This window comes from Rhinatrema bivittatum, chromosome 11 (genome assembly GCF_901001135.1).
Source record: "Rhinatrema bivittatum chromosome 11, aRhiBiv1.1, whole genome shotgun sequence".
NCBI lineage: Eukaryota > Metazoa > Chordata > Amphibia > Gymnophiona > Rhinatrematidae > Rhinatrema > Rhinatrema bivittatum.
The window spans coordinates 63725114-63748263 of NC_042625.1; the positions used below are offsets into that span (position 1 = coordinate 63725114).

Sequence of the window (23150 nt, forward strand, 5' to 3'; positions counted from 1 at the left end):
ATTTTGTGTGACTGGTAAAGTGCAGTGCACTGGATTAACCTTAGGTACAAACTAAACTTGCAATAGTGGTATGAGAATGTGTTATTTCTTGGCTGGTAGATATCGTCCCTATAAATCAGATACAATAATTCCACCAGCACTTGGGCAGTGGTAGAACTTCCAGTCCCGCTTATCCCTTGTACATGGTGTCTCTTTATTTAAAGAGTGTGATGGGATATAATCAACCCTTGTTGCACAGCTGGTCTGCTACAGGAATATTTATTGATTGTGTACTATGGGTCTGTGCTTCATGAGGTCCCCCCTCAGTTATTACACAATTTAGTAAATGATTTCAGACATACAACTTTATGGGGACTCTTACCCTTCAAGAATACACTCCCTCTTTATAATGCAGTAGAATCATCTTTTACGAGCACAGTCCACATAATCAAAGGCAGGGCATGGTCAGTCCAACATGCTGATTCACTGAAGGTCCAGACGTGTCTTAAAACATATCTTCAGGGAGGACTGCGATACCCCACTACTGTGACTTACGGAAGCTGTAAACCATAGCAGACTGATTCCGAGACCGAACGAAGTAAAAAGCAGACATATAAACAAGAGGCTTTCATTTCTAAGGACAGGAGTTCAAGAGAGAATTCTGTATGAAGATTCAGCAAATTTTGGCATTTCTAACCCCACTTACTCAAAGGAGATGTCCCACCCTTTTGATGGAACGCTTTTCTAGAAGATAGGTTAATGTGTAAGCTACAATTCCTTAAATAGTTCCTATACAAGCTGACTCATAGCACAGTGTAAAAGTGTCACCCTCTGTGGGCTGATTAAGCAGGCAACAAGTGAAGCCAAGACCCCATCTGAACTGTAACTGCCAAGACTAAGACCAGCAAACTCATTGGTCATGTGGCTTAATAGCGGTTTCAGTGCCAAGGCAGAACAGGTCCTACAGCAAATCCCATGGACGATCCAGCTCCTCTCAACTACTGCGATTAAAATCAGGCACTAAAAAACCCAAATCCCTACATCAGAACATAATGGCCCGCACCCTAGTTCATGTCACTCAATGTGATACAAAGTTCTCCGTCATGCCATGTCGCATCCTATACGTTTCATCATTAAGTTCCTTCACTCACCCTGCAGTATGTGACTCTAGGTTAGGACTGGGGCTCACATCAGTCCCTGGGCCACCCCCCCCCCCCCAAGCTAGTTGGGTTTTCAAGGTATCCCTAATGAATATGCATGAGATATTTGTATACATGAGGTAATGAATGCAAAATTTCTCATGCATATTCATTAAGGATTTCCTGAGAATGTAACTGGCTGTTGGGGTGGGCAAACAGGATGGTCCCAGATCCTGTAATTCTATAACAATTCATCTTCTCTCAATCTGGTGCAAGGCTCTCTGTTATAAGATGTACAATAACATTCTATTCTAATATACAACTCTCAGTCTATACTATAAGGCTCTGTTATAACCTCTCTTTTGTTTTTTATAAGGGTCGGCTGTATTGCTATATAACTCTTACACAAGGCTGCTTTTATTTCCCATTTTCTTTAATCCTCCATAGAACTGCTCTTGCCCTAATACGACGCAGATTTTTTAAATCTTAAAATTGTCAGCTTCCTGAAGGAGATTACAACATTTCTGTTGTGTTCCCTTTGGCCTTTTTGCCCAGACATTGAAGACACAGCACGAATCATGGAGAAGGCATCCTGTCCCCACAGTCAGTGGGTAACTGAGCCTGCTCAAATCAAATGTTAACAAACATGCTGTATGTACCAATCACAGGCAATGCCTCCCCTACCCTTCTTTTTCCCTCATCTTCCTTTCCCAGCTAATAAAGTTTGTGGGGGAAGCAGGCAGAAAGGATCAGCTGCAGGCCATTAGATTTTAGTGGGGATGAGAAGAAAGCAGCAACTTCCTAACTCAGATCACAAAAATTAGGCGAAATCAGGGTAAAAACACAAACCTTTTTCTTTGATGAAACGTGTGATTTTGCAGTCAAATGGCTGGCGAGTGCTCAGTCAATGCTGCTTTAAAATCTTACAATTTTAATAGGAAGACGCTTCTTTGAGGATTTGATGGGTTTAGCCTAATTCTCTACATGCAACCAGTTCAGTTGGACTTTCAGTGGTGGGTGGGCACATTGTTATGTCAACAAGTTGCGCTATTGGTTTGAGTCTGCCTGTGCATTAAAAGGAGTTAAACACACAGGCACGTGATGATATCTGACAAATCACAATGCTTGAATTTTCTTACCTATTTCATGGTGGGCTTTAAATTTTGAAAAATCTGCTTCCATGGGTTGGTTGCGGAGAGGAGAGGTTATTTAATCGCTTTAGATTTAACCCAAAAATCAAATGGCCTGCTGGCATGGTTTTGGAGATATCAATGAGTTTCCCTCTGCCTCCGCTAACACTGTCCTATCACCCTTCAGTGGTCAAAATTACATTTACACTCCCATCTCTCGTGGCTGAGGAGGTTTAATCTCTTCCAGGTGAGAATCACTTCCAGGGTGGTCTTGGAATTCCAGCTTCTACAGCCACTGCTCTCCTAAGGGCGTTAGATGCCGAGAAGCTGGCAGAGCGGATCCGCAACGAGGGGCGGTGGTTTGGGGAGGACCTCGAGGTGGACGGCTTCCCTTTCTGGGCGGGAGTTAGAGATTTCAAGTGTCTGTGCTCCATGGTCGAGCCCAAGTCACTGCGAGGCCGCTGCCAGTAGTCTGCTAGCTTGTGGTTTTCCAACGGGAAATCCACCTGGCTGGACTTGGGTTTTGGTGAATGGATGACTTTCAAAGGAGATGGTTTCGAACGGGCAGGGCGGCTGCACTGGATCTTGGGTGCTGAAAGAGGGATCCAGAGAAGGGGGCGGAGCTTTGCTTTGTCCTCTTTCTTAGCCCAGGGTGCCTCCCAGCTGGACTCCTCCACTTTTGGACCGAACAGGGTCTCATCACAGTAGGATGGAAAGTGACTCTTCAGCCTACATTTTCCCAAGAAAAGAAAAAAAAACAAGCCTTTTTTTTAAAAAGTGTTCATAAAACAACTGCATAACGGAAGATAAAAGAATACCATTGCTGATCCAAGAAACAGGGCCGGGAAATAGACAGTGACTTTCAGGGTGAAGGCTTTGCTGACCTACCAAGGAATAGGCATACTGCAAAGGTAGAAATGCAATAAACACAAACCATCATTCCTTTACCAGAACAACTTTCTAAAGTATTTAACTTTTAGGTGCAGTGAGAGGTCATTTTTCATTAAATAAATATCTAATGAAAAAGTAAACTAAAGTATCTTTTTCCTCAAAGTCCCTCTTTTACCCTTTATAAGCAAATGCAAGAGGAGGGGGTGGTGAGGGGATCAGTCATGTGGCAATGCATCCAGAAACAGCATTCATTTAAAAAAAGGCAGATGCAAGTCTGTATGAGTGACTGAATTACCAGGACTTATAGGGCGCCTAATGCTCACAGAATTGGCAAATGGCACAGTATATATATACTGCATGTTAACAAACACAGCAAGCAAAAAATGTGCAGGAACAAATTGAATGTCCAGACAAGGTTTAGAAGGAGAATATTTTCATTTTGAACAGCAACTCCAGAGTGTATATGACAGCAGTTAAAGATGCAAAGCGGGTCCCCCAACACGGACCCGTGTTTCGCCGCGAGGCTGCGTCGGGAGGGACAAACACAATTAGGTTGTTCTTCATACACTTCAGAAAATGGCGCCACAGCGCCACTTATATATAACAGGACCTCATAACACCGAGCCATTACTTTGTCAATCTGACATTTCTACCGTTTTGGCTCTCATATGTAATCATTGGTCCCAAAACAATCTTTTTCTCTACATTTTTTTCTTGTTGCTCATAAAAAAATAAATAAATATTATCCGTAGACTTGGGTTCCATGCAGTGATTAATCGTAATTCAATCTGTTAGCCATTTTTTTTTTTTGCTGTTGCTTTTTTTTTTTTGTTAGGAGTAACAGATCGAATTCAGATTCAGTGTTATGAGGCCCCGTTATATTAACAAAACATCTTTTGCCTCAAAATTGAAAACTGAAAATTTGTCATCCAAGTGGGGTTTTTTTTGATAATTGTTTGAATCACTTTTGGAATTGGACTTTTCTTTGCATGGCAGTATAACAGGTCCCATTCTTTTAGTAGTGAAGTCTTCATTGTTAGTGATATATTGCAGTATGAGGACTGATATTAAAAGTGTCGTACATCACAGATTCTCCAGTGGTTTATAAACCAACCCCCAGCTGCTGACGCCAGCATTTAAAAAAAAAGAAAAAAAAAGAAACCCAAATACAGATGCCTTTTTAAAGAAAGAAGACCAATAGTGGCTCAGAAGCACATGTTCAGAGGGTGGTATCATCCAAGGAAAATTGTAAAATCCGGGAAATTTAGAAGATCCCAGTAAAGAGACTGTGGTGAAGGCTGATGTAGCCCAGAGAAATGTGGATAAAGAGCACACAGAAGTGAATGATTCTACATGGGTTATAACTACTGCTAATAAGCAGATTGTGAATGCAAAGAAAATACAAATAAAAAAAAATCCCATACTTTAAAATGTCTTTCTGCAAATGCCAGAATTCTGAACAGTAAAACTGGAAAGTTAGGATGTATGGCATTATATGAGGATATAGACATTAGAGGCATCTCAGAGATATGGGAGGAGGAGGACAACTAGAGACCTTCATTTTCAGTTTTTATTGTTCTTTATTTTTCCTGGGAATTTATCAGGGTTTATTATAAACAAGAACAAAAACAGAAGAAAATCAGTTGAAAAAAAATGACTAATTTTTCCAGGTAAATATCAGAGTTTATTTTAGTGGATAAAAGACAGGACAATAAAATATTAAGCAGATTCTCCAACTCATCCCCTCAGCAACATCTCTATCCCATTTCCTGCTTAGCATGTCCCTCTCTTTCTTCTACTCCTGCCAAAAATCTCCTTCTTCCCTCCCCACCACCCCCACACTGCAACTACATTTATACCTTACCAGTGGTGGTCCCAGGTTTCTCATCAATCCTTCAGCAGGATACTTACTGATGCTTTTGTGCAGGGCTAGGAAGCCTGCCAGGAAGTGCTTCTGGTGGGCTGGACCTGCTTCGAATGCACCAGACACTTTGGCTGCTTAGGGGGTGAGAAGTTGGCCCTTGAAACACTGCATGTGCTTTGGGCCACAGTGGCTAGAGGTTTTGAAGCCCTGCATTTGCAGCTCTGGAGCAGCTTTTAATCATCCTAAAATTAGGGTGAATATTGGTTTAAACCAATTGCCACCTTTGGAAAAATCTGGGAATTTACACATAAAAATCAGTTTAAACTGAAAACAAAGGACCCTAAGGATAACCAATGGAACACTAGGATATCAGGATATAAATTATATACACCTGATTGAATGGGTGGAGGGGTTGCACTATATGTAACAGATGGCATAAAATCAAGCATGATAAAAATCCTGCAGGAAATAAATGAACTGTGGATTCTTATAGAGAGAAATTGGTTACAGATAAAGAGTATAGCAATGGGTGTACATCACCAACCACCTGGCCAAGATGAAGAAACAGACTGTGACATGCTAGAAGAAATTAGAAAGGCAAAAAAAAAACAAAACTTGGCAACACAATAATAATGGATTTCAAATTACCCCAGTATGTATTGTTCGGATCAATTTCTCATTAGGACATTCATTTTATTATGAATGTAAGAAATGTAAATAAATAAATACAATTCTAGTAAGGTGAAGTTTCTAGGCAGCATAAATGACTGCTTCATGAAGCAGCTGGTCCTACAACTGATGAAATGAGGAGCTATTTTAGATCTTGGCCTCAGTGAAAACACACAACCTGGTACAAGGGGTGGAACCGCTAAGCAAGAGTGATCACAAAGCAATCAAATTTGACAATCACTGGAGGGAAGACATTAAGAACTACTGCAGTAGCATTTAAAGTTAGAAGGGGAGACTACGGTGGAATTTTGTTAGGAAAGAAAATAAAAGCAGTTGCAAAAAAGCATTCAATGCTTCGAAAAGGGTCGAAGGAAGACTTAAGCGACTGCCAATATGGTTTAATGTTGAATGAAAAGAGGTAGTTATAATTCTGAAGACAAAATATTTTTGTTTCCGTTTCTACTTTTCACTCTTGCCTCCCTCACCCTTTATCAATAACCAGTGGCAGAACAATCCTATACCATGTCTGTATAGCATGGTTGTGAGCATCAGTCTATGAAGTCTGGGAACTTGGGAGATTCCTAGGCCCCGGCCCGGCAGGGACAGAGATAAATGGGCTTCTCACCTGTCCAGAGGTGGCTTAGTAAGATCACAACAAAAGCAGCAACATCCCAATCTGCTTCATAACAGGAGCCTGAACATTTTCATCGGTATATCAGGCAAAGAATTAGCCAAATATAATCTGCATTCTTCTAACAGATTTCTTCTGACCATCAGTACATCTACAACAGAATATTACGTTCCTTCTCCCATTCACTAAACACAAGTGTTACGTCCCTTGGTCTCTTACCTGTACTTGTTCTTTCTTGCAGTGCTCATTGGGCTGGGTTTTTTTGAGACAGTGGCACTTTTGACGCTCTTTGGTGTTTGGGGACCCCATAAAACTGGTGTTGGGTGACTGATTTTCTCAGTCCATGGGGACTCAAAATTTGACACATGAGTGTCCTTGGAGGAACTTCTGAAGAGTGTCTCATCCACAAAGGAAGTGCTGGACTGAGCTCGGTAGCTAGCACGACTCTTATTCTGCAGCCGGAGTGCCTGGATTCCTGTGACTGCCAGGTCCATCGCCATACTTACTTCAGATATCGGTTCTCATTCTGAAACACAAAATGAGAACAACAGGGCAGACCAAAGATCACTCTCACACGCAGGGTCCTTTCTCTGCTTCTCACACATCCAAAAATACACCACTAAGTTCAGCGAACTGGTTACTAAATCAAAAAATACACCACTAAGTTCAGCGAACTGGTTACTAAGTTCGCTGAACTTAGTGGTGTATTTTTTGATATACTTGGTTTGTCACAGTTTATGTTTCATCTCACACATCCAAGCCAGGTTTAATAAAAGGCACATTTATTTAAAACATCTCAGAGTCCCATGTAACCAGCAGTGTGCAAAGGGACCAGGGGCGCCACCTTTTATCAGACTTATGTGGTCCTAAAAGCTTGTGTATAATAACATTTAAGCATAATTTCCTTTGATTGGTGCAATAAAAGGCATCCCGACCTCCAAAGTTTCCTTTTCAATTAATATATAAATAAACATCAAATCAGTTGTAGGTGAGACCTTTTAACTGGATTAACATTTTATATTTGTGCCTAGCTTTCAAAAGCCACACTCCCCTTCCCCTGTATTAAATTAGTCCAATAAAAACGCCATTTACAACTGTTTGTTGACTTTTATTCCATAGGGAACGAGCATAAGAAGCCTATGCTGGGTTAGACTAAGATCCATCAGGCCTAGCATCCCTTCTCTGACAGTGGCCACTCCAGTAACCAGCAAATCCCCAATAATGCATCTATTTCTTGTTTCTTTCTCCAGGGTTAAGCACTGGCTTTCCAAAGTCTACCTGGTGAATAACTGTTTATGGAATTTGGCCACCTCTCTTTTGAATCCCACTATCAGGCCGATGCAGTAACATGCACTGGCCGCAGCACGTGGCTCAACGAGCGTCCATAACCCCCGATGCAAAATGTGTGTCCAATCGCACGTGTAGCTAATAGCGCTCATCACATGTAAATTCATGCTGATGAGCTATTAGTTGTGCTATATAGCTGTGTTTAAAAAAGGATTGGATACGTTCTTGGAGAAGTCCATTACCTGCTATTAATTAAGTTGACTTAGAAAATAGCCAGTGCTATTACTAGCATCAGTAACATGGAATAGACTTAATTTTCGGGTACTTGCCATGTTCTTATGGCCTGGATTGACCACTGTTGGAAACAGGATGCTGGGTTTTATGGACCCTTGGTCTGACCCAGTATGGCATGTTCTTATGTTATCCTCGAGCAGGCATTAATTTTGGAGGCGCCGAAAAAGTGTGATATTAAGTCGGAGGAACAGAAACAGGAGTAAGGTAAAAAAAAAAATGTTTTTTTAAATCGTCTGGCCACCTCCAAGGTCTGGTCCAATGGGCCAAGCAGTCCAGGTTGGACCTAGGGGTCCAGTACCTGAATTTGGGAATCCGAGGTCCTTACAATAAAACTGCCCTTGCCAGACTGCAATTCTTCTCAAGCACATGGACCTGGCGTCCCCTGCTTGAGATGTGCCCTTGACCAGCCAATCATCCAGATAAGAGAAAACATGCACTCCCAGCCTGCGGAGGTGCACCACCGCCATGGCCAGGCATTTTGTGAAGACTCGTGGGGCTGACACTAGCCCGAACGGCAACACCCTGTACTGGAAGATCTCGATATGAGTGTATGCATCCTTTAGATCAAAGGAGCATAGCCAGTCCCCTTTTTGTAAAAGGGGGATCAAGGTGCCCAGGGAAACCATCTTGAACTTTTCTTTTTTTTAGAAACTTGTTCAAAGCCGTTAGGTCTAGGATGGGACGGAGTCCTCCTGTTCTCTTTGGAATCAGGAAGTACCTGGAGTAGAATCCCCGCTATCTCTTTGCCCTAGTTGTACAGGCTTGACCGCCCTGACCATTAAGAGGGACGAGAGCTCTGCTAGCCGTAATTCCTGATTCACTACCAGCCCCCAAAATGGGCACGGATGGCAATTTGATGGGACACCCAATAGGTTCAATTGATACTCCTGATGGACAATGGACAGAACCTGCTGGTCCGAGATTATACTGGGCCGCTGGTTGCAAAGAACTGCAGCCTGCCCCCAACCGGAGGGTCCAACATCTCGGGTATGGCCGATTGGCCTACACTCCCTACGACCCAGTCAAAACCCCGTCCATGAAGTTGACTGAGGTGTCGGCTGGGGCTTGGGGGCCTTGATGGTGTTGATGGGAATAAGGGGGCGAATGATAGTACTTCCTTTGGCCCTGTCTCGCCGGCCTCCTAGAAGAGGAAGAGGGTCTGGAGTGCTGGCAGAGAGCTGTTGGAGGGTATCATGGTGGTCCTTAAGTTGGGCCACGGTATCCCTCACCCTATCTCCGAAGAGATTCTTCCCAGTACATGGCATGTCAGTGAGTCGTTCCTGTACCTCTAGTCGGAGATCTGAGGCCTGCAGCCATGCCATTCTGCAGAGACTCTCGATGCTGTCTCAAAAACATTGTAGGTCGCTTGGACCTCGTGTTTTCTGCACTCCAGGCCCTTATGCACCAGCGACTTGAGGATGTCCTGTTGCTGTTGAGGCAGCTGCTCGGTCACCTCCTGCATTTGCTTCCAGATGTCCTGTGAGTACTGGCTCATGTAGAGCTGGTAGGCAGCGATGTGGGCAATGAGCATGGTGCCTTGAAACACCTTCCTCCCAAGAGAGCCTCCATCGCTCTATGGTCCTTCCCCAGGGGCACAGAGGAATGAGTACAATAGTGCTTGGCTCTCGAGGGCAGATTTGACCACCACTGACTGGTGGGGCAGCTGACACTTATCGAATCTGGCAACCTTCTGGTTGAGGTAGACCTTGTCCACCTTCTTATTAAAGTGAGGCACTGTGCAGGGGTGTTCCCATATCCTCAGCAGTAGTTTCTTAAGGATCTCGTGCACCGAGACCACCAGGATCTCCTTAGGAGGCTCCACAAACTGGAGGATCTCAAGCATTCTGTGCCTGGCATCCTCCTCTATTAATAACTGAAATGGGATGGCTTCCGCCATCACCGTCACAAACCCTGCGAAGATCAAGTCCTCAGGCAGAGACTTCTTTCGCTCCTCTGAAGGAGAAGGATCTGATGGCAGACCCTCAGAGGACTCCAAAGTATCATACCCCCAGGGTTCATAGGGTTCCTTATCCTCGTTATAAGCAACAGGGGATGGGTCCCTAGGTGCTTGGCTTTTGTCCAGAGGTGCAGGCACCGGTAAAACTGGACCGGGGAGGAGAGGCAGGCCTTGGCATCTCTGCTGGCCTCTGTGAAGATTCCTCAGAAGAGGAACCAGCGACGACCACCATATTGGTAGGAAGAGGCCTTGGTGCTCCGCCAGGCACCAATACTGTCCCGGGAACAGATGCCAGCTGGGTCGGTGATGAACTGATGAGCTTGTTGAGCTTCTCCAGAAGTGGTACGAGGATGAATGGCACAGGGTCCGGTGCCGTCAGTGCCAGAGAAGTGAAGCACTGCAGCATCTGGTCCACCATTTTTACCATTTTTCTCACTCTTCTATGTACCTTTTCTATGTCCACTATGCTTTTTGAGATGGGGTTACCAGAAATGCACCCCAATACTCAAGGTGTGGTCACATCATGGAGCTATACAGAGGCATTATGATATTCTCAGTTTTATTCTCTGTTCTTTTCCAAATAATTCCTAACATTCTATAGTTGTTTACACTTTCATATAGTACTAGGAACTAGAAAGACACTCCATGAAACTAGCAGGCAACAGATTTAAAACAAATTGGAGAAAATATGTTTTCACACAATACACAATTAAGCTGTAGAATTTGTTGCCGGAGGATGTGGTCAAAGCATCTAGCACAACTGGATTTAAAAGGGGGTTGGTCAAGTCCATAGAAGAAAAATTCAGAAACAATTATTAGCAGGGAAAATCGCCACATGGAATGGATTTATTTTCTTCTCTTTGGGATCTAATGGGTACTTCCTAATGACCCTGACTGACCACTCAGAGACAGGATGCTGGGCCCCATTCGCCTCTGGTCTGACCCACCATGGCATATCTTATGTTCTTAACCAAGTGGATTGACATGGCGGCCTCACGACCTAAGAGACTCCGTTCTGAATTTACTCATTACTTCAACTCGTACTGTTATGGCTCTATGTGATAGTGAAGGCCACAGGACAGCTAAGTTGGAATGAACAGGTTACAATGATACATAAATCACATGGATTGGTGGTGGTCGGTTCAGCAAGATCCCCAGGAAACTAGGAGGCCAGATATTCCAGCAACAGCCTCACTAGTTTTGATATTGGTTTACATTATTACAAAGCTTAGTGCCAGCACGACCGGGAAGAGGGGGGGGGGGGGGTGTCGCCGATGGAGCCCAAACTGATAGACAAAGAAGAGGAGAGGCTGTGTGGCTGCTGGTGGAAACTAACCCACTGGCAACCAAAGAGAAGAGGCCGCAGCGTCGCCAGTTGCCATGGATCAGCCTATCTGTGTGTGTGTTTGTGTGAAGGGAAGCCTGCGCGAATGTATGTGTTTGTGTGAAAGAGGAAGACTTCCTACGTGTATGTTTATATGTGTGAAAGAGAGAGATAGAGAGACTAGCAGCCTGCCTGGGTTGCGTGCGCATGTATGAATGGGAGCATGCTTGGGTTGTAGTGTGAGAGCCTTCCCCCTCCTCTCCCCCATTAATCCACAACAATCTCAGGGCATCTGGAAATAAAATGTCCCCAGGCATGGAGAGAGGGTTTGTTTGGTTTTTTTAATCCTTGTTTTAAATTATTGTTTGGTGTTTGATGTGTCTGCTGTTTTAAAATATGGCATTGGTGTTTGGGAAACTTTGGATATTCTATTAGTTAACTAGTTTGAAATATTTATTCTTTTTATGAATATGGTTTTACTATTATGATTTTTTAAATATTTCTTGATTTTATTGTTAGCTTTATGAAAAGTGGTACTTTCTGTTTTTCCATTGTTGCTCTACATATAGAGATTGTCTTGAGTTCCAGTTCATTTTTTGTCTGCACGTTTCTATTTATACGTTCTGGTCTCTTTATTTTGTATTTGGTCAGGGTCTGTCTTTGTTCTGCATATGTGACCATGGTAAGCTATTTTACTAGTATGTAGTTTCGGGGTACAGATCAATAGCAGTCTGATATGTTCTGTTTTCCTAATAGGAGGTGTTTTGGTGTTCTAGGGCCTGGTGTAATATGTTCAGTGCTACCTTTTCATAGGAAAGGTTGTTACAGTTTCAGTGTGGGTAGTTAGGATTTTTTGGTATGGGAGATTTTCTATATTGCAATGGTAATTGTGTTTATTCATGGCTTTCTGAGGGCCAAGCCCACACTCAACACACATTACAAAAAGTCTAATTCCAAAGGAATTCCAAGTGTCTTTTTTGCAACGTTTTCTGGGTAGCACTACAGCAGTGCACGTTGAAAGTGATATTTTTGCCTCAGAAGACTACTTTTGAATGTTTCCTTTCCATGTTAAATCTGTTATAAATTCATAATTTGAGTGTATCTGATTTTGGGGGGGGGGGGGGTAGGCATGTGCTCAAGGCTGTAAGGTTTGCCTAGGATACCTAATACCCTTCCTTGATGGGGTGGTAGTGGGTGTAAATTATTAAAAATATAGATTGCTAGAGTGAGCTGGGATTTTTTTTGTTGGTTTTTTTGGGACAGGCCCAGGACAGAGATGAAATGAATCGTGGCAAGGGCAGGGAAGGGGTAGCAGAAAAATTGTTCACACAGGGCAGCAAAAAGCTGGCACCGGCCCTGCATAAGGGTAAGATATGGAGGGGAAGGACTCTGGGTGCTGGATTAAGTGTGGGATGGTAGAGAATCAAAGAGGAAAACACAACAGAAACTGACTTGGATAAGGAGCAATATTCTCCAAGTGCTCAAGTGTCTATGGCAGACAGCTGGGACATATTGCTTAAGTGTTTAGACTGGGATAACTGAACAAATAAAAACATAAGACTTGCCATACTGGGTCAGACCAAAGATCCATCAAGCCCAGTATCCTGTTTCCATCAATGGCAAATCCAGCTCAGGATCCCAAAGAGTAGATCAATTCCAAGCTGCTTATCTGAGAGATAAAGCAGTGGATTTCTGCAATTCTACCTTAATAATTGCTTATGGACTTTTCCTCCAGGTATTTGTCCAAACCTTTTTTTTAAATGCAGCTGCACTAAACAGCTTTCACTACATCCTCTGGTAGTGAATTCCACGGCTTAATTATGCACAGAGTAAAAAAATATTTTCTCATACTAGTTTTAAAAGTATCACCTAATAACTTGTGTGTCGCCTAGTCTTTGTACTCTGAAAGAGTAAACAGGTTCACGTTTACTCGTTCTACTCCACTCATTTTATAAACCTCTATCATATCTCCCCTTAGCCATCTCTTCTCCAAGCTAAAAAGAGTCCTAACCTCTTTAGCCTCTCCTCATAGAGGAATCATTCCATCCCCTTTATCATTTTGGTTGACCTTCTCTGTACCTTTTCTAATTCTGCTATATATTTTTTGAGATGAAACCAGAACTGCATATAATACTCAAGATGCGGTCACACCATGGAGCGATACAGAGGCATTATGATAATCTCTGTTTATTCTCCTTTCCTTTCTTAATAATCCTTAGCAGTCTATGTGCTTTCTTGGCTGCTGCTGCACACTGAGCAGAAGATTTCAACAAATTATCAATGATGATGCCTAGATCCTTTTCCTGAGTGGTGACTCCTAATGTGGAACCTTGCATTGCATAGCTATAATTTGGGTTACTCTTTCCTAAGTGCAACACTTTGTACTTGTCCACATTAAATTTCATTGGCCATTTGCATGCCCATTCTCCCAGTTTTGAAAGGTCCTCTTGCAATTTCTCACACTCCTCTTGTGATTTAACAACGTTAAATAATTTTGAGTCATCGGCAAATATGATCACTTCACTTGTTCCCATTTCCAAATCGTTTATATATATATTAAAAGGTAGAGGTCCCAGAACAGATCCCTAGGGCACTCCACTATTTACCTTTCTCTCTGCTATGGCTTTGTCATTAAGTGCCCTTTTTACCCCTTGATCATCCAAATAGTCCAACTGACTCCCTCACAGGCTTTTTACTTTGAATGTACCTGAAAACTTTATTATGCGTTTTTGCTTCCAGGGCAAGCTTTTTTTCAAACTCTCTCTTTGCATTCTTTATACAATGCTTTGCATCTAACTTGCCGGTGCTTATGCTGTTTTCTTCATTCAGATCCCTTTTCCATTTCTTGAAACATGTCCTTTTACCTATTATAGCTTACCTTACCTTACCACCTCATGGGTGGTACTTTAGACCTCTTTCCACCTTTTGTAATGTGTGGAATGCAACTGGTCTGGGCATCCAGGATGGTAGTTTAAACTACCACCTCCCTACTTCATGTAAACTCTTAACCTTTGCAGCTGCTCCTTTCAGTTTTTTCCTATTTTCCTCAATTGGATGACCGATTATGCCTTATCGGTCATCTTCTATGTTACTGTTATAAGACACAAAGCATAACTAAGGGTCCACAATAAAGTCACTTAACCCCCACCAAGCACACTCCAAGTCAGAGTTACAGATCCAAACTCTGGTCACTTGGGTACAGCTTCAGTACCTCGGTATTTCAGAAAAGAACTCGGGGTCGGATTTAAGAGTAGGACGTCCGAAGACAGAGGGCTGGGGGCGGGGAGTTCTTCCCTGAAAAACAGAGAGCAGCAGGAGAAATCCCAGTCCCTGGGTGCTTTCAGATGCGAAAATCCGGCCCTGACAAAACTTACTTTGTTTCGCGTTCCACCGCTTCCTCTTCCGGTCTTATTCCAGGTCACCCTTCTTTATTTGCTCTAACATACTACGGTTTGGGAATAAAACAAACCTCCTATTGCCTCACCATCCTCCTCAGTAATTTGTACTGGATTCCGGCAGTCTGATGATTGCAGTGTTCTCCTGATGACGACAGTCAGAGTCACAATAATGGGCGTGGCTATGGAGGAGGCGCTTTCAAAACTTACCGCCGTCTGTAGGTAATGAAATGAAAATCGAAAGGAATAGGAAGATAGCAATGACTTTTGTTTTTCTCCTAACTACCAACTGAATTATTTGTAAGATTTTGCTTTTTTATTTTTATTTTTTTGCTGCTGCTGCTTTTCACCAGCCCAAATGGATGCAATGCAGAGATTCTGACTTCTTCCATGCTCCCGGGGTTTCTTACTCCCCCGTCTTGTGGTTCTGGAATCCAATCACATGGCAGGCGGAACAGCCCCAAATGGAACTCCAGCGCGCGCGCCTACAAAAAATACCCTGGGACTGCAGGTTCTGAAAAGCAACAGGGTGAATTGCAATAGGAGAGAATTCACGGTTCATTTTGGTCTCAAGAACAAAGTGGAAAATGCATGATGCAAATATTAACTGGCTATGTCCTCCCGAATATCATTTGCAGTGTTTTCCTTGGAAAGTCTGGAGTATTTGAAAACCCGTTTCCAGCATTTCTAAATTACACTGCCACTGCATGTGCTGTCAGAGCCCAGGCTGATACCCAACTCTGTGTAAGAAGCCGCAGCAGCTCGAAAAGATTCTAATCTTGCCCTGCTCCTGCATATGTGCCAGTCCCTGGAGTACTACCTGGCTTTACCCGATAGCACGGTTGAGCCAGACTCCTTTTAAAATTAGATGTACCTGTGATCCTCTGACCTGCAGCAGCCTCTGCACTGTGAGGGCATGAATCTTCATTTTCAACTTATTTTATTTTTTCCTAGGAATTTATCAGTATTTATATTATATGAACAACAAAAAGTCACTTTAGAAAAATTTTTAAAAGTTTAAATATAATTTTTAATTATTTTTTAAACTTTTGCTTTCCCCCCTCATTTCCTTCTTTTGTAGTCTGGTGGCTGCTCCTTTTGGACCCACCTTCCTGCCTCAGTGTTCCCTTGGGCTCAGGGCTGCTGCTGCTCCATTTCCGTTCCAGTCCCTGGCCACTACTACTCTTCTCCACATCAGTGCCCTTGCTAATCCCCACCCCTGGACCAGATTCCTTCACCTGGCAGCAGGTGCCAGATATTGAATTTTAGGCATCTGGATTATTTTCAGCCCTGATGTTAAGTGTTACAAAAATTAGGGTGAAAATTAGTAAAAACTGAATAATAGGGTTTTTTTAAACCTGGGATTTCTTCAGCAAAAATCAGTTCAGATGTAAAATGACACAGCATATTAGCTGAGCTCTGCAATGGATGGCAGCACACAGGAAGTCTGCACCTAACATAAGTGCCAGTCAGGGTCAAACTAAAGTCCATTGAGCCCAGCATCCTGTCTCCAACAGTGGCCAATCTGGGTCATCCCAGGGGGATAGCGAAGGCTTTCATAAGTCTTCCTGGCTAGTAATGTGTTATGGTCTTTTCCTCCAGGAACTTATGCATTAAAATACACTTTTCTTCCACACTGCAAAAACCGCTGAGTAGCTCAGCATCCCAGAGCAACTGCTGTGAATGTGGCTGCATCTACAGCGTAACTCACTCAATATCATACCACCTCAGCTCACCGTCGTAATCATAGCACAGGATTTACTGTCACAGCACAACAGCTCACTACCCCTGTCACAGCACACAATGGTCTCCATAGATTTTTTTCCCCATAGGCACAGAAAAGCCTTGGCAAATCAGATTGTATGGTTTAAATTTTTGCTATCATTTTTTTACTTTTTTTCTCAAAAGAAACAGGCTTGCTAATGCTAATCAGCATTATATTTACTAGTAATCAGTAAAACAATAACCATTTTTTCTATACTGTCAAGAAAAGGTAGATGTAAGCTGTGATGGTGGCAGTGAACCATATATTACTGCATAAGGCCCTATCTCACAACCAACTGAAGGAAAAGAACAGCAGTATCTCTAGCTCCCTAAAGGGCCGATGCAATTTTGTGTACTCAGGCTAGTGCACAGATTAACTCAGAATCAAACCATACAAATCGACAACACCTTCATCAAGTTAAAACAAAACATGAAAGATCTAGGAATTTGGCTGGACCCGGAACTGAATTTCAAAAAACACATTGCAATGAAAATCAAAGATGGTTTCCACAAACTATTAATTCTCAAACACAACCAACCTGAATTCAGAACCATTCTACAATCCCTGATCTTTACAAGCTACGATTACTGCAATTCACTTTTGTTAGGCCTGCCCAAATCAACCACACGCCCACTTCAAATTTTACAGAACGCCACTGCTAGAATCCTTACTGGCCACAAAAAAACAGATCACATCACCCCTGCACTAAAAGAACTGCACTGGCTACCTGTGGAAAAAAGAATTGAATACAAAGTGCTATCCATCCTTCACAATTCAATCCACAACAATGAAAGCGTCTCCCTAAACACCATAATACAAAAAACATAAACCTCAACATAACACAAGATCAACAAATAAAGCCCTGCTAGCCATCCCATCAGTCACAGCTGCCAATCTTACCACAGTAAGAGAGAGAGCAATCGCGATAGCCGGACCACGTCTCTGGAATACCCTACCGGAAAACCTAAGACTACAAAACAACACAAAAATATTTAGAAAACTACTCAAAACCTAGTTATTCCGACAAGCCTACAAGGATGGAATAGGATACTTAATGCAATACTATCCTGGCATTCTCGTTAAACACTTTATCTTATAACTCTACCTACCCTATATTCATATCATGGTAATCAGTTGTTCTCATTGTAACCAATAGTTCTTCACTTGTATTATATATTCAATGTGATGCAGTTCTTCACTGTTAAACCTCTAAAACTTAGTGTTATAATTTCTAAAACATTCTCCCATAGTTATCTATGTAAATCATTTAACTGTTTCATGTAAACTGTTGTTAAACCTGTAAACCGGAATGAAGGCCTGCGCCAAACTTTGGTATATAAAAGCATACAAATAAATAAATAACCAGCAATTGGCAGTGCATTTTGGATGTGCTAGGCTAATACTCAATGCATGTTCAAGAATGTAAATGCCATGACACAGCACAGATTATATTAGCTATTACCCCGATGCAAAAAACTGCCATGCACTCAACGTGCACTTTTTAACACAGCAAATTTAACAGCATAACAACATAAGAACATAAGAAAATGCCATACTGGGTCAGACCAAGGGTCCATCAAGCCCAGCATCCTGTTTCCAACAGTGGCCAATCCAGGCCACAAGAACCTGGCAAGTACCCAAAAACTAAGTCTATTCCATGTAACCATTGCTAATGGCAGTGGCTATTCTCTAAGTGAACTTAATAGCAGGTAATGGACTTCTCCTCCAAGAACTTATCCAATCCTTTTTTAAACACAGCTATACTAACTGCACGAACCACATCCTCTGGCAACAAATTCCAGAGTCTAATTGTGCGTTGAGTAAAAAAGAACTTTCTCCGATTAGTTTTAAATGTGCCCCATGCTAACTTCATGGAGTGCCCCCTAGTCTTTCTACTATCCGAAAGAGTAAATAAAGGATTCACATCTACCCGTTCTAGACCTCTCATGATTTTAAACACCTCTATCATATCCCCCCTCAGTCGTCTCTTCTCCAAGCTGAAAAGTCCTAACCTCTTTAGTCTTTCCTCATAGGGGAGTTGTTCCATTCCCCTTATCATTTTGGTAGCCCTTCTCTGTACCTTCTCCATCGCAATTATATCTTTTTTGAGATGCGGCGACCAGAATTCTACACAGTCCCGGAGCTGGTGTTAAGTCTTGCTGAGAGACAAGGGCTCAGTAAAAACCAAAAAATCCTGCTTTCTGTTGTGCCTCCTACTTTTAGTATCGTGGCAATACTAAGTAGGAGGAACCACAGAAAGCAGCAACATGAAAAAAAAAAAAGTCTTGACCGTGACCAGCTTAGGTAAATGGATGCTCAATTTACCAGCATCTGTTTTCCTAACCTGCGGCTGTGCACACAACCACATCACCTGGGTGCCAGGTGCTAAGGCTGCACAATTGATCCCTAGCACATCCTTTTTAGCTTGAAACCTCATTACCAAACTGCATCAGGCGTCCAAGAGAGGTGGCTGTGCGTGTGTTAAAATAAGGGCACCCAGTTTGGACGCATGTTTTTATGCACGGCTTATTGCATTGGTCTCTACATAGGTGAACAGTAACATGCTGGGTCAGGCCAAAGGTCCATTGAGCCCAGCATCTTGACAGTCGCCAAGCCAGGTGATTATAAAATACCTGGAATCTCCCAAAGAGCCGATCCAGTTCCCTGTTGCTCACTCCCAGCGATAAACAGTGATTTCTTTCCCCTAAAACTTACTCAAATAGTATCAGATTATAAACCCATATTTAAAGAGACACATATAGTACTCCTGAATTTTTTTCAGTGCTCTTCCATGTCGGAGCACACATTTCTAAAATCCTGGCTGAGGCCCCCTGTGTCCTGTAATGCAAACATAGGAAAAAACCAATCCATTAATGCAATCGACTGTAACTCCTGCATGGAGCCCCTTCACGTCATCACTCACGTTTCAGGTTCCCACCAAATGCTCATCTCCCCAAGCCCAGGTCTCATAGCAATGCACTCAAACAGCAAACAGCAACACTGGGCCAGGCAGGACTGAACCATGTACAACCGCCAGAGGACACCGGCCAAGAGCTAACGGCGGCCTCCTGCCTCTGCAGTGCAAGTCAGAGACGAAGTGGTACTCAGCTTCAATCGTGGTCGCTGCGCTGCTTCAGGACGGGGCCGCTGCGGTGGAACCCAGGGCAAAAAGGGGCGCGCAGCAGCTCTGTGCCTCCCCCACCAGGGCAAGAAAGGAGTTAGGTTAGTCTGAGAAGCTCCGCCCCCTCATTTCCGGGTTGGTTCAGGAAGCGGCGTGGCCTTGGTCCTATCCACGCTGCTGCAGGAGAAGGAAGGGACGAATAAGTCAGAGGAGAGAGGAACAGGAGTCAAGGATTTCGGCAATGGCGCAGAAGAAACGGAGGGTCCCGAAGAAGTGGCGGCAGCAGCAGCAGCCCGAATGCGCGGACAGCGACGGCGGAGAGTTTGACGTGGGATCCGGGCTCCCAGAGGAAAGAGGAGAGGACGGGCAAAGGAAGGTGAGAGCGCAGAAGTGTTGGTCAAGTTTTAAGCCGTTGTGCTACCTAAATACCTGAGCAGTTAAAATGCACCTACTTAGATTCGCTTTTGTTTTAGGATTTTAGGGGACGAGGGTTTTTGAAAGCTGTTCCCCCTGCCACTATTATGAATCCAGTAAGCGTTGCTCGATAAGCTCTTATTAAAATCTCGTACGCATCGCCATGATATAATATGGAAAGTATTAAAATAGCTAAATGGACAGCTGTTTATGCTAAGTAATAGCAGGCACTAAAAAGCCGGGTGTCTGGCTATGATGGTGCAAATGACCAAATGATGTAAAATATTTAACTAATACTACTGTGTTGGTATTGCTTGATTATTGGAGAATGGAACCAAATGAATAGGGTCTGGACCGTGATGATGGAGCCTGTCTCCCTTAGTTTGTCTAATTTATAGTTTATCCCCCGATATCTTTGTCCAATATATTATGTATAATGTCCCCTCTTGATCGTTGATGCTCTGCTTAGTTTTTGGGTACTTGCCAGGTTCTTTTGGCCTGGATTGGCCACTGTTGGAAACAGGATGCTGGACTTGATGGACCCTTGGTCTGACCCCGTATGGCATGTTCTTATCAAGGGCATTGGTCGTTCATTCACGGATGTTGCTGTGTCACTATGAAAAAGACTTAATACTATTCAAAAATACCCTGCCTTGTGCCAGCTTTTTTCCAGTAATGCTTTGCTTTCTTTTGCCCAGCATCCCCTAATGACCTAGCGTACACTTACAAAGGATTCTGAAATATTAGCAACACGAGCTTCCTCCTTATTGTATGTAACAAGTAATTTGAAGTGTCAAGGTGGAAATGGAATATCACAACTAAGTCTACACTCCTCACTGGGGCTCCAGCTGATAATAAGTGGCTGCTAGATAGCTGCATAAGTTACTTATCCAGCTATTGCTTAGTTGGCGTGATAGTGGGTGGATCTGGGCTGCGCTACTTATCTAGATAACTTAACCGCCTAAATAGTAATAATCAGCCTTAGTTGGATAAGTTATGCGGGTAAGCTATACCTGCCAATGAGCAGGTATAACTTATCTGGCTAAGTAGCAGCTTGACTGCATTCAGTGGCATATCCATGTTGCTGAATATCCCTTGAAACTTAGCCGTCTTTCAATTTCAGGCCCTTTACTGCTAAGGACTTCCTCATGTTCTGCTGGGTTACTAAGAAATCTTTCATTATATTCCTACAGACAGAGCACATCTAGCTTTTCCCCATTTTCTTGGTGCTGTGACTGATTGTATTAAAAATACTGAAAAATCAGCTGTTTTGAAATCCATTCTTGACATCATTAGACAGTACTATGTGTCCGCTGGCATTAAAAATAACTTCTAAAGAAAGTTATGAGGTGCATAAAGATCTCTTGGTGATGAACATTTTCACTTGTCTCCTTCTGGTGAGCTCAGTCAGGGGCTTTGTCGTCCATAAATTAAGCTCCCTGACTGACCGTGGGAGACAGGCACATGGGTCGAATGGAAGCAAAAAGTGACTCTTGGTTTTAGACTTAATGGAATCCCTATCCTGAGAACATGAGGATGGGGTGGTTAGAAGATTGTGTAATGTGTGTTTTTTAATAAGTGAACTCTGCATATAGGGTTATTATAATTGCTGCGGTTCTGTTGACCTTACTGTTGTGTAGGAGAATCACTGAGGAAGAGCAGTGCAGTGTTATAAGCTGTCGGAGTTTCTAGTGTACAGATGAAGAACAAGAGGTCTAGAAGCTTTCTATGGAGTGCTGCTCTCTCTGGTTTAACGTCGATGACATCTCCTAGGTGTCGGTGCCTTGCTCAATGTTTGTCTCCCCTTGTCTTACCAGCCTAGTAAACATCTGCCAGCCTTCCCGGCTCTGGATTACACCTCGGATGTAGAACCAGACACCAGAGAAATGGTGCGGGCACAGAACAAGAAGAAGAAGAAATCGGGAGGCTTCCAGTCTATGGGTAGGTGCTGGGCCTCAGAGCTGTGGAATGAGGGGCACCTCTTTCATTCCCTGCCAGGCATGTGTAAGACATGCTGAGCGGCCCAGAGGGTGTGGGCAGGGCTATGGAGGTGAGGCTGACGTGTCTTGGCCTGCAGAAACCTCTTCTGACACCCGCTGAGGATGGTGTCTCAGGTCAGCAGGTCTGAGCTGTTGAGATTGGGTCATAGACAGCGAGAAGATTTTGGGGTGGGGGTCGGGAGGGAAGGCATAATGTAAAGTGATTGTTGCTGGGAAAGAGAGAGAATGTGGGGAGTGGGATGGCAGTGAGATTCGGCCAAATTAGGATACAACAGAAAATCAGACATGCACTTTCTGTTTTTCTAATCATTGATCTCTGTTTTTGTAAGTAATTTTCACCCACGTAGATGGTCATTGATGAACTAGGCAAACTAACATCCCTAGAATGTTTGTAGGTCTCCCATGGTTTTTAACTCTTTTGTGACTTTATTAATAGAAGCTTCAAGTGATACTCATGGCCTTCTTTCCATCTGATCTCTGAGACAAATGCAAATGGTTGCTTTGGCTATTCTGAAGCAGATAAGCAGCAAAATCCCAGAGAAGGCAGGTGCAGAGAGGATTAGGGCTGGATATCCACAACGTTCATTTTAATGGACTCAGGAGCCTCTGTGCTTGTGTGTGTGATGTGTAAATCAGGCGTGGCAGGCCCCTGCACTAACATTCTGTAAGTGACATGTAAATTAGGAGATCTGAATCCAGCAGAGAGCGTACTCTCTCTTCTTCTGACTTCTTTATTATTTTGTGTTCTGTTACTGATAAGATTTCAGTATCTAAGAGAGTAGGGTTATCTGTCATCCCGCCGAATTTTATTAGTGTGTTGAATTCAAATTGTTTTTCAGGCCTCAGCTTTCCTGTGTACAAAGGGGTGATGAAGAAAGGTTACAAGGTGCCCACGCCCATTCAGAGAAAGGTAACAGTGAGCCCTAATTAGTTTAAGAGGTTTGATGGGGAGGGATCAAAAAATGGTCACAAAGAGTTTAGAGAACACTTATAGTATTTTGCTGTTTTAACACAGGCAATCCCAAATCGGTCCTGGTGACCCCACAGCCGGTCGGGTTAATAGGATATCCCCAATGACTATGCATCAGATAAAGCTGTTCATCCTGAGTCTCTAATGTAGAGGACATTTCATGCATGGTTGCTGTGGGGTCACCAGGACAGATTTTGGAAGCACTGGCTTAATGCTGTGAGCCTGGGAAGATAGCCTATGGTGGTGCAGCTCTGTGGTGAGATTTGTATGCGAAGAGGTTGAAGCCTGCATGATTGTGCTGGTAAATATTGATTCTTCGG

At 43.2% G+C, this 23150-nt stretch overlaps 2 protein-coding genes across 6 annotated transcripts in view; one reads left to right on the plus strand and one right to left on the minus strand.

Moving 5' to 3' along the window:
• Positions 1-242: 242 nt before the first annotated feature.
• RITA1 (RBPJ interacting and tubulin associated 1) lies at positions 243-19498 on the minus strand. Of its 5 annotated transcripts, none has more exons than XM_029571807.1 (4): positions 19249-19498; positions 14650-14776; positions 6523-6829; positions 243-2977 (listed from the first exon to the last, which is right to left on the minus strand). In XM_029571807.1, exons 3-4 carry the CDS (start codon positions 6801-6803, stop codon positions 2503-2505), a joined length of 756 nt encoding a protein of 251 aa, XP_029427667.1. In that variant the 5' UTR covers positions 6804-6829; positions 14650-14776; positions 19249-19498; the 3' UTR covers positions 243-2502. The 5 variants fall into 5 exon arrangements, with proteins under 5 accessions (XP_029427667.1, XP_029427668.1, XP_029427666.1 ...); XM_029571808.1 differs by having other exon boundaries at positions 14635-14776; XM_029571806.1 differs by having other exon boundaries at positions 14540-14776.
• Positions 19499-19574: 76 nt separating this feature from the next.
• DDX54 (DEAD-box helicase 54) overlaps positions 19575-23150 on the plus strand; it is a 39476-nt gene continuing 35900 nt past the window's right edge. The window contains exons 1-3 of the mRNA XM_029571805.1: positions 19575-19822; positions 21678-21801; positions 22700-22770. Coding sequence (XP_029427665.1) covers positions 19688-19822; positions 21678-21801; positions 22700-22770 — 330 coding nt within the window. The 5' untranslated portion in view covers positions 19575-19687. The remainder of the gene's footprint in view (positions 19823-21677; positions 21802-22699; positions 22771-23150) is intronic.